The following is a 12,247-nucleotide window of genomic DNA, read 5'->3' as shown; positions in this document are numbered from 1 at the left end:
GTAAATTGTTTAAATGGTGGTTATTGCAAATTTGCTACCAGAATATATTTATTTAATTACTCTGAAAAAGATACTCAGTAGGCCAGAGGGAGGAGTAGATATATGCAGGTGGGAGTGCAGAGGAACAGAAAGCTATTGGATTTGGCAGGCACTAAAGAAAGCTGCTGGTTTAGAGCATACACTTGGATTATTCCAAGTTTTGGAGCATTAAAAAGAAATAAAGATAGCCTGCAAGCTCTATCTGTAACAGTGAGCCTTATCTGCTACTTCTTTCTCCTAGTTACTTAATAACTCTGCCTGTAAGTACACACAGTTAATCACACATTAATCAACTTAGGCTATTAAATACAAATTCTTTCATAGTATCTTTTTCATAAAGCCAAAAAGTATTTGAAAAAAGCTGCTCTAATTCTATGATGTGGAGTACAATCTGTAGACACCATTACAAAGTTACAGAAGTAAAGGAACTATACTTCCCCTTAGCTGAAAGAGTAAGCTTAAAATTTAGCTCTGCCTTAGATAAAGTATTTTATCTCAAGGTTCAAGCAAATACACATACAATGCACTTCATTTCTTCTGATACAAGACACAGGCAAGTTTCCATCAAAACTGTCATGACATGGCTTTTATACATTAAATCCCTTCACCAAAACTTTAAGAAAACCTGACTTTTGATCCCTGTATTTTGGCAACCTTTAAGCAAATAACCTTGATGCTTGTAATTATGCACTTAGCTAAGGATCTGCAGAACTTCCACAGGATTTCAGCTCTCCCATGAGATATGTGCACCTAAACTACATAAAAAAGCTTTTCTCAGCTGTGAATGGAAGAGGAAAAGGAGAACGGACATGGCTTGGCCAAGACACATTTTCAGAATTACATGTTTCCAGGACATTTACAGTAGGAGGAACAGCACTATAGATATATACACACATACTACCTCAAAACAGTATACTTTATGGTATACCATACTTCATTAAGCTTAAGCTTGGAGGGGTAAGAAACCTCCCTCCTTTAAGACCCTACAAAAGAAGGGCTATCTATGTCAAAAGAACTGTAGCTCCTTAAATTTTATCATTGACTGTAGATGACACAATCATTTGACAGAAGCCCCACTAAGGCACACAGAAGAACATAAAACTTCTCCTAAATCCTTGACTCCCAATCTTTAACATTGTATTCCTAGAGTCTATTTAATAGCATTTAAAAGCAGATGCTCAAAAGGCTATTAGACACAGACATCTATAAATACAGTGTATAATTCTCCACATACAGAAGCAGCTGGCACTGACTAGAAAAAACACTTGACTGGAAAAGCGTTCCTCAGGTGAAAAGTAGTGGTCTTCAGAATAAAAACACATTTCTACAGGGGCCAAACAGTAAAGCAAGTTCAGCATTACACTCTGCCTTTTCAACCATGATCAACAGTCTAGTGTCCGTTTTTCAGTTGACCTGTTTTCAGGCTGTCCATCTTCTCCATTTAGTAACATACCATAGTATTTATACATCTGCCTCCTGGCTGATTCGGAGGCTCAGCCCAGTATTGTTTTGTTACAGAGGAAATTTTGAACAGCTAGGTCTATTTGGTCTACAGGTAGAAGCCTACCTTTTGGTGAGGACAGGAGGGAGAGAAGATCCACAGAAGGAATAAACTGCTGTGCTACTCTGAACTTTGGTGAACCCAATTTTAGTGACACCAAAACCATTTATTTCTTAGGATTAAACAGTGCTAGTCAGATGACAAAGAAACAAGACCTTGTAAAAGAATGCATTTCTTCTTTTAGAGATCTTGGTATTTTGCAATACAGGAGAATACCAATAGATCTGTCAGGAGGATTTGACAACACACTAAATAGCAACAATCTTTTATGTTGAGGATCACAATGGAATGTGAAATTTTTTTGCAGCCTGTAGGTCAAATATCTTCTACCTAGTAAAACAGTTATGTTGATGACCCTTGATTTCAACTGTAGATTGTTTACCAGAAGTCACTTGCTGGTGGTTAATCTGGTACCCACCACTGATTCTGTACTACATATCAGAACTTCATGCAGGTGTCAAAATACACTTCCATGGATTCAGTGGCCAAAAAGTTAAATTTCTCCAGGTTGAGTGCACTCACCTGAAGTATTTAACATACTCAGTGACATAAACTGTTGGAACACAGCAGTGAAAGAGTAAGCTGTGAAGAAGTCTGTCTAAATTTGCTTAAGAAACACATACATAACAGCAATGTTCTCAAACTTATGGAAGACAATTTAACTGACAGCAGGTAAGGTTCTTAACTTAGTTTCCCCCCACCAGTTTCTGACCAGCCTTCAGAGCTCTGTATCTGCAAATATCTTACAGTAGACAACAATCAGTATCCATCTACATTAACAACGTAAGACCTACATCTCTCCTAATAAAATTCTTGTTAACTAAGCCAGGCTAATGCATGTATAGGAGGAAAAACCCAAATCATTCAGCAAGTATGGAAGTCCAATCCTAATGGCCCAGAGCATACAGCCCACCTCCTTAGTACCTACCACCATCTATCTACTTAAATTGCAACTCCTATACCCCTCTGTGCTGCTAGCATGGAGGTTTGAGGGCAGTGAAGGTTCGTGCCTTGAATCCAGTTACTCTTCAAGATTTAAGGGACAAAGTTCTTTGTATACCCACAAGAAACTTTTCTGCAAAATTGCAACAATATACTTCACAAAAGTTTTTTGCATCCTCCACAAATACCACATGTAAGCTTTAGCAAGCTCTGTACCTGTATTTCATGAATTCTCTAAAGCTTGCAAATAAGGCAAACAACCTATTGCTTCAATATAATAAAAACATCAGCTTAAACTGTTTAACAATTTAACATGACTGACCACTCAACATCAAAACTAAACCAGTCAAAAGTGCTGTTCAGAAAGACTTATTTTGCTTTGCATAAATGACCTGTCATCCTTGGTTCTAGGCTCTTTTGAATTCGTTTATAATTTTAACCTCTCCAAATGTCAACATTCTTGAGGTCGGCAACCTATATTCACCATGATTTATGTCATGCACACCAAACCTCAATTAACAAATTAAAATTAGCAAAGGGAGAATGCAACCTGTAAAAAACAAACCAGAAAACACATTCTGTTGAAAAAAATAGTGATTTATAGCCAGAAGGAAGTGGAACTGGCTAGGCCCATTAAACCAGTTGTGTCTACATGGAATAAAAAGGAGTACTGTTTTTGGCCCATATTGCTGGCTTTCCTAAACAGCCAGTAACAATTTAAGCAATTTCTTCAGTCCAGCTACATACACAAGCAAACCTCTGATCAAAGCTAGGCCAAGAACAGCCTTTCAAGACCTAGCCTGTTTGCAACCATGCAATTGTAATGATGTTCAAGTTAACTCTGGTCAAATTTCTTCTAAAGAAACTTCTGGCATATTTCTAATATTGCAGAATCAGGAAAAATGGGTTAGGTAAGAAAATATTGGAAAGAAACTGAAAACTTACCACCCAAGGTCTTTTCCTCTCAAGCATCTCAATTAAGTCTAGATGGTGTTTGCGCTCATGGTATCTCTCAACATCTTGTTTGTATCGTTCAATTCTCTGTCTCATTTTCTCCAAAGAGTTAGTTTTGTCTCTGCACAAGTTCTGTAAGAACAAACATTTTCATATTTTACAGTATCTACTTTGTGAAAACACTTCTCCACACCTCACCTGTGCATTAAAGCAGAAATTTAACATGAGAGGACACTTTAGTACAGCAGTAATTAAAGGGGAACAACTAGGAATATACAGCTTTTTCAAGTACATTTATCATATAGTTTCCATGAAAACAAATCTAATTTAAGTAAAAATATTTTCTTCAGATCAAGAACTCTAATATTTTGTTTTCTCAGGAAGTTACTGCCTACAGCACAAGCTTCCATTTATCTAGACATTTGTAAACCACCATAACTAGTTTTGATGAACACAAGTAGCAAAAATGATTGTGAAACATCTTGTAGATATTTTTAACAGAAACATTAAGGTTGGTATGTGAATGTGGTATCTATGAGTGGAAATGCATGCACACACACACGAGAAACAATAGAATAAAGGAACAGAATAAAGGATTAAAAGGATGGCCTGTATGGCTAACAATAGACACTGTTCCCAAGATACCATTCCCAACAGTAACAGCAAGGAACACATTATTTCTGCAAAGATCACCAGGCCTGCACTCTAGCAAGATCACAGTACAAATCACTGTCAGGGATAAACCCTGTGTCCTAAAACCATGACAGCAACAAAGTTGAAGCTTATTGCATACACTCTCCCTTTTCTCTGTCTGCAACATTCCAAACCAGGAAAAACAGGCAGCAGTGGTGTGACAATCTCATCCATAACTTATAGAAGCTGCAGTCAGCAAGACTAAAGCAAAGGACCACCCTATAACTGCTGACGAATTCTGAAAGGCATAAAAGATCTGTCCAAAAAACTTGTTGCCAGTCAAGAATCCCAGGGAAGTGTACAACAGGCATCCCATCTAGATCACCTGCATATGTCTTCATGCTTACAAGTGAATGAACTGCGATAAAATATAAGCATGACGTAGTAAAATCAACATGCTGCAGACTTTGTAAATGTATACCACCTTCTAAGACCTCATGTTAAATTTTATTATGTTAATTATCATACAGTCACTGCTCTCTATCTATAATGTGCATGTTTACCTCCAGTTCTCTTTCCTTTTCTCTGAAGTTTTTCAGTTCACAGTGAAACCGGTACATTTCTGGAGGACCGATGGACTTTTCAGTGGCTTCAAGCAACTCAACCTTACTCAGTTTTGCAAATTCTCCAACTCTGTCCTACAAAATAAGAACACAGTATTTGTTAGAACAGTGCAATACAGTAATACTGGATTTAAATACTGCAACTTACTTCTCATGAAGATCACCTGACTCACAGTTCTATGCTAGAAAATTACATCAGAGCTAAGTTAATTTTAAGTGCAGGATGACCATCTCTGAGTAGCAAGCAAACCCTCCTAAACATTTTGTAAGAGATCATACATGGTCTTCTTGGAGTTGCTCTGGAATGATTTGGAGCTTAGACCTTGGCTGTCCAGCAGCTTTTGAGGGCGGCTGTTGAAGACATGGGTTGGTTCATTGTTTTTGAATTGGCTATTGTTCTTCTGAACAAAATAGTTTAGTAAAGACAATTAGAAGTTTTATTCCTCTATTCTTAATATTTTTTCTCAAGCTGCTAAGGCTACACCTTCCCAGTATAAATACTATGATAAACTCAAAAGTTTAGCCATGTGGAAGTTAATATAAAGGCTGGCAGCCAAGGGTATCAGGAGGCATTGCTGCTGTCCAAGGCAGAGGAACAGCTCAAAACCAAGACTGAAGTCAAAGGTGTGCTTGTCATTGCTACAGTGTCATTACAGCGAGCAAGTAAACCAAAACTTTCAGGACATAGTATTCACTGAACTGACACCTAAGTACTAAAGAAAAAAGCTGGTTTAGATATGAAAGTTACATTGACAGAGCATGCAGAAAGTTCATTCTAAACAAACACTGTGAATAAGTAAAAGAAAAAGAAACAAAAATTTGTTTTGCAATATTAGCTTTCTAAATTTTAGAAATTTAATTAGATTTAGTTTTTGCCTTCTTGAACGTATTTCTCCTTGAATAGAACAATAAACCCATGGTTAGCTAGACTCAGGTAAGGCTTCCTTTTAGTACCATCCCTGGTTATCCATGTGAACCGGGAACATCTTCGGAAGGAACCCACTGTAGCTTTTAAGGTGCAATTGTGAGGTGACTGTTATCTGCATAGAAATCCTGACATACCTGAGCATGGCTTCAGATATGGAAACTGCCTGTAGTATTCTTTACTCTTCTCTATCCTTTAGGAGCAATTTTCCATCAGGATTATTTTACTCTTTAAGAATTTGATCCTAAATATCTTTGTCCTATGCTATGCTCAAGAAACCACTGAACCACAGACATTACCAAAAAGGCTCTAGTAGCAGTCTCTGTTGCAACTGTACTCAATCATTCAGTAGGATTGCTTTCTGGTTTTTGGAGAAAGAAATCCAGAGAACTCCCCTGCACTTACCAAGTGCAGGATCCAATCATGAGGAATTGACTGGATATAACCAGAGAAAAGTGCATGCAGGGATTGGCTAGGCAAGTCAGGGATACAGAACTACAGGAATCACACAGGTAAAAGTACAGAGACAGCTAGATCTCAAGACCTTTGAAAAATTTCCCTACAGATTTGTTGCTTAAGAATGTCCTTACAGCAGCATGGACAGGACAGGACAGATACCACTGCTAGTGCTGCTACTTGAAACACTAACATGGGTAACATCAGCAGCTTTCATTTCAGTTTGAGCTGACAGCAGGTACAAAACTGTCCAGTTAGTGAACCTTAAAGGTCACAATGGCTACCTCATCCCTCTCATTCTTGGTGCTATGCCACTAAATCGCTCAAGTGCTACAAAGCTAAGCAGCAACAAAACCCTCTCAAAACACAGCATTTGCACCATCTTCAAAATTCATTCATACCTGAGGAAGAAACTGGCACAAATTGTCCATCTGGATATTTAAGGCTGCAACCTGTTCTTCTACTGTCTTCAGGGTTGTTGGCTTTTTGTTGATAAACCATGCTGATGTGTTGTTCACCACTTGAATCTCACGTGTGATAATGATATTGTCAGGCGTCTTACACCTGATTAGTAAAAAGAAGCGTTTAAACCTTTGAGAATATGCAAAGGTTACAAAGTTTCAAAGTATGTTAGAGTTATGGTATTAAAACCTCTAGGTATCTAAATATTTAATATAAATTAACTGAACAGTAGCAGCAAATTCACATTTTATACTTCAGAAAACGTCCAGTACTTCAGCAATGAATTAATCTCACACAGAAAACATCAAGAATATCTGCAAATCTTAACTCAGAGGCTCTAAGTTATTATATAAATGAGTTAGTTACTCATGCTGAATTTATTTAAAGTCATTAATTTAGTTTTATATATGTACAGTTTACATAAAAGTGTATTTTTTTATATGAAGTTTAGTAAGTTTTAAAATTGGTATGCAGGAGGTGCACACTAATGCTATGCCTTTAAAGTAAGTATTAGTGTACAGAACTACATCAATAACCTGTGCATATAAATTCCATATGGGAATAAAAATAGTATCATACAGTGTAAAAAATAACTTTATTTTCTGTTTTTAAAGAACAGCAAAGATGCATCAGGTTCTCTAACTCAACACTTCTCTTCAAAAACTTAATCTGGTTAAGATGCCTCATTAACAAACAATGAGATTGTCACTATTGAAATTTTGGTCACCGTTTTGATTCAGAAATTGTCTACTGTCTGTTCAGTCAGCATGTTATTAAAGATGGAGAATAAGGGGTCATAACAGTTCAGCAGCTGTCTACCTCAGAAGACTTAAAAATAGAGGTAAGAGCAGAAGTGGGTAATTCAACAGCTTCCAGTGTTAGAAATAAGTGCCACAGTGATATGAGCCTACTTCTTGAAAGCTGTATGATTATTTCCTCACAAGTATCCACTACCTTATTTTCATATACTAGACTTCCTTCAAAAGACCTACAAAGATATGCTCCTTTCTTTTATCAAATTAAGAACCTTTTACTACTATAACTCTTGATTTTAGTTACAATCTAAGATCCAAATTCAACCAAGACAGTAAGTGCTTATAAAACTCAAATTTTAAAATCCCTGTCAAAAAGCTGTCTTCTGCAGCATTGCTCTTACCCTACATGTTGCATTTAATTTTCTACTTAAAGGACTGAACTACATTGCAACAATTACAGTAAACATATGAAGTCTTGACATACTGCAGATCTCTCTTCAGACTTTCAAGTAACATCAAGTAGTATCTATGCTGGATCAATCACACTGTCTATCTGAACCTCAACTATACTATCCTGTCCCCTATGCCACTAATTGGCCAGTCTCCAAAGAATACCTTACTTGATCGCTCCCACAAGAATATAAGAGGATAGGATTTTTTCAAAGACCTGTCCCAATACATCTTTTTTTTCCTTAACATGATTTTCTTGTTATACAATCTAATCAGGGTGACCAATTCTTATACAAATTAACATGGGCTCTGAATCAGTTGATTACATCCATGTTCTATTTAGTTTATGCAAACAGATCAGGTTAAGGCTTATCAAACCACCTGTGCTACTGCAGCTTCATTTTAAGATCTCCGAAAAGAAGCACTCATTTATGAACTCCATTGGAATACTCTCCAGTTGTCAAAAGGACCCAAACAAAACAAAAACAAAAAACCCCAAAGAACACCTTACAGGAAGCATGTAATATTGCCCTGTAACCACAAGTTACTGATGGAATTTTACAGAGTCCAAATGGTTTTCAATTGCTTTGTTTTGCAAAAGCTTACCTAAAAAGACTGCATTAGCCAGATTTACTTTTTTTTCCTTCTTTTATTTTAGTATGCCATGTTTTAGTAAGAATGTAGAGGAGCCCCTAATACCAGCAGTATCAGTATAAGAAAGTGAAAGCAGAACATCAGGTTTTAAAATTTAACTTGTCTTTTTTTTATTTTTCTTCTTTAAAAATAATTTCTAACCACTATGTCATAATGGTAGTAATGACTATCTGAATCATCCGAACCTTAAATGTAAATCGAAACAATCAAAATGTGATAAACACACCATCTACATCAATCTTTATCTATGTATCCTTTGTACATCAAGACAAGGTAAAATGCTTCAGAAAGCAAAATCAACAACAGACATCACTGCTTATTTCTTGCATGGCAATTATTGACCCTTAAAATTTTGAAGTGAAGTTGGGGTGGAGGGTGAGGAGACAGAAAGTAAATCACCAGCTTAAAGACACTCCTCTACACCAGATTTTTCACAACTTCAAGAATTACTATATGGGGAAATAATCTGATTAAAAATGCATGAGGAAATATTGTTTTACTACTTACAGTTCAATTTCTACTAGACCTTTCAAGCACCCCTGCTTTACAAAGAGACCAACCTACAAAATAATTATAGAAATCATTATTGCAAAATAACAGTGTATTAAAATGTAATCTCTTACAAAACTACGTATTTATATAATAGAGTTGCTGCAATGCGGTATTTTATTAAAAACTTACAATTACAAGCTAAAACGTATTTTGGCTGTGTATTAACTAAAAATAAAGGACAACACTATCATCTTCCTTACTGACTAGCAGCATTAGAACTTCCTCCATAGGTTAGCAATTTCTGATCAATTTCAACCTCCAAAACTGAACCAATTATAACCAGCAGATCCACAGAGAAAAAACTCATGACCTTCAGGAACAAATGCAATACAAATGAAAGACATTGGCAAATACCTGTACTAATAGAACTTCCAAATCTAATAGTGTAAAAATATATAAACATGAAAAGCCAATGAAAATACCACCACACAGTGCTGCCATGCAGTCAATTTCCGTATATACATTTCCTCAAAACTAAGCTGCAATCACAGAATATGTACAATCATTTAGGTACCCAGATTCAGTGCTCAGAAGATCTACTGCAATATGTTCCATCCAAACAGAATATCCAAGAAGCAAGAGAAAAATTTAAATTGACAATACAAACTTCCTACTATAATGTCAACACGTGATCACTTAGGAGTAAAAAAAAAATAATCGTAGAACCATCCAAAAAACCAACTTCCATTTATGTCAAAGATCAGCAGCTCCATGCTTTTAGATAAATTCTCAGACCCTGTAAGGACATGTTCATTTCCACAGGTTCTATATACTTTGAAATTAAGTTGGAGTTTTTTAATTTTATTTCTCCTTTAGCTGGTATTTCTGATCAAATGTTTTTTATGCATTAACTGATATTTTCCTACCCCACTGTGGGGGCTGAAGACATCTTCACATATAACCTCTGGTCTGCTCTGGTTCCAGTACGATTCACTTGTTTCCATTTCACAATTCAGCCAAAACAACTAGTTTAAACAAAACCCCTTTGGTAAAAGCCTTTGTCTCTGCATCAGGTTATTTTACAATTTGCATGCCTTTATTTTTATAAAAATAAAGCAAATCAAGGAAGACAGTCTTTTTCCCCCCTCCTATGCTGGAAAGGTCTCTTAATGAAATTCAGTTTAAGCATGAACAATAAAAAAGTTCATAGTTACCTTATCAGCTCTCCCTATGAAAGAAGGTTTTCCACCCAGTCCCAAGCAGATGGCACAAACAATGCTTGACTTCCCTGTTCCATTAGCACCTATGATCATGTTCAGATTGGGTCCTGGATATACTTCACAGGAATCATATGTTCTGGAAAGTACAGCAATTTTGAACCTTGTAAACACTATGTCACCTTAAAAAATATTTACTTGCTTTAAAACACTTTATGATTACATTAATTATGACAGAAAATTTTATCAAATCTAGACTCAAACCTGAAATACTACTTTGTAAGAAAATCTCAGAGTGAAAACTAACACTACAATCAAACATCAAGGAATACATTCCTATCAGCCAGAGCATTTACAACTTTCTTCAAAAGAAATTATTAAAAAGAATGAAATCCAGCCACATGACAATTTCTATTGACTTTACTATGACATCCCATTATTTTACAATTAAGAAAAAAGACAGAAAGAAGATAGAGTGAAGTCAAGCCTGTTACATTTAATTCCAGCTGCATGCTGCACCGCAGTCAGAGATTCCCCGTGCCTAACCTCTGCAAGGTACTTGTGTCTTAAGCTCTACAAGCCGCCTGTGGAACATCCTATTGATAATAACACAGTAGCGTTCTTGAGTTATAAGAACCTAAATCATTAGCCTGTTATTAGTGATTTTTTTTTTTAATTGTATTGGAGATCTTTCATCATGTGCATCAGGTATGCCTACTGGAATAGCAACTACAGGAAGAGACCAAACCCAAACATGTAAATTCAAGACAAACTGTTAATATCGGTATGATAAATAACATTCCACATTCATAACAAACTCCACCGCTGGCTGTTCTGTTCCCACACTGTACCAAATGCAAAGAAAAGAACTGAGACACTAACACCAAAGAAGAAACACAAAGCAGCTAATGTCAACACAATAGCATAACCCACGTAGTCCTGGAAAAGAAGGTACCTGAACCCTTAATGTCGAGGCTTAAACTACTATGTTTGAAGCTTCATTTGGCATCTATAGCTTGATTCATGAACCACGCTACTCAAAACTGTTTTCAAGGCTGACATGGAGCTATGAGCGTACCAGCCATAAGAAAGTGGCCTGAAAATTTCTGCTGGTAACTATAATAGCTCCTAACAGAACGGTGTCCCCACACACAGAAACCGGAGAAAGCACGTGCAAAAGGTAACAGCACACTTTATCCTGATGGTTCCCAAGGCCTGTCCCGCTGCCCTACGAACGTCTTGTGCACTCTCCCCTCCACTACTTGACAATCACCTAACTGGGAGGAAAGAAAAGCATGCAGAGGCCGACACGGACAACAGGAGCCACCACCTTCGGGAAGACGGGCCGACACGACCACCCCTGGGGAACGCACCCCCACGGAAGCGATCCTGCAATAAGAACCTACGGGACTCGCAATCTACCCAGCAGACTCTCTCCGCCCTCTAAGCAAGGCATCATCTTCCAGAAAAAAAAAGTTTCCCGCACTCCCCCTTCCAGCCCCGATTCACCTCGGCACCCAAGGCCTTATCAAGCCCTGGTAACCGAGGGCGCCTCCCCGCTCCATGCGCCACAGCGGAGAATGGCCGCAGCGAGCGCGCCCCTGCCTCGCTAGCCCGCTGCTCCACGTTTGGCCCTCCTGACTTAACGGCCAAGTCCCCACCGCCACACCCGCTTTAAAATAGCGTGAGGAAGGAAACCGAGGCCGCCCAAGCTGGCCACCAACCTCTAAGACGGCAGGGACCTCGGGCAGGAGCGCCCCAGCGCCCCACAGCCAGCCAGCGGCGGCTGCCGACAACCCAGGACGGGAAAGCGCCCACCGCTCACTCACAGAAAGTTCTCGATGAAGATCCTGACGATGGAGCCCTCGACAAAGTGGGGGCGCGCCTCAGCGTTGCCGAGCCTTATCTTCCGCTTCTTCTGGCTCACCACCGCCATTTTCCCACTTGAGCGCTCCCCGAGCCCCGGCCGAAAGGACGTGCTCTACGCCTCGCTCTTATTAGCCGGAGAGGAAGGGCGGGCAACTGCGGAGCGCCCTCATTGGCTGATAGGGCGGGGCTGATGGGGCGAGGCTTTTCATTGGCTC

General features: G+C 38.3%; 1 protein-coding gene across 4 annotated transcripts in view; it reads right to left on the bottom strand.

Moving 5' to 3' along the window:
• The window catches only part of SMC5 (structural maintenance of chromosomes 5), a 49,636-nt gene extending 37,489 nt beyond the window's left edge, over positions 1–12,147 (bottom strand). For 2 of the 4 annotated variants that reach the window (XM_013301831.3, XM_005240696.4), the window contains exons 1-6: positions 11,993–12,147; positions 10,161–10,302; positions 8,962–9,014; positions 6,535–6,697; positions 4,693–4,827; positions 3,488–3,628 (exon numbers count right to left, since the gene is read on the bottom strand). In XM_013301831.3, the coding sequence (XP_013157285.1) occupies positions 3,488–3,628; positions 4,693–4,827; positions 6,535–6,697; positions 8,962–9,014; positions 10,161–10,302; positions 11,993–12,099 (741 nt within the window). In that variant the 5' untranslated portion in view covers positions 12,100–12,147. The remainder of the gene's footprint in view (positions 1–3,487; positions 3,629–4,692; positions 4,828–6,534; positions 6,698–8,961; positions 9,015–10,160; positions 10,303–11,992) is intronic. The other 2 variants (XM_013301837.3, XM_013301836.3) reach the window with 2 other exon arrangements.
• Positions 12,148–12,247: the final 100 nt, after the last annotated feature.

The sequence above is a fragment of the Falco peregrinus genome, chromosome Z (genome assembly GCF_023634155.1).
Source record: "Falco peregrinus isolate bFalPer1 chromosome Z, bFalPer1.pri, whole genome shotgun sequence".
NCBI lineage: Eukaryota > Metazoa > Chordata > Aves > Falconiformes > Falconidae > Falco > Falco peregrinus.
Note: the sequence above shows the minus strand (reverse complement) of the source record. Positions and strands in the feature narration are given on the sequence as shown.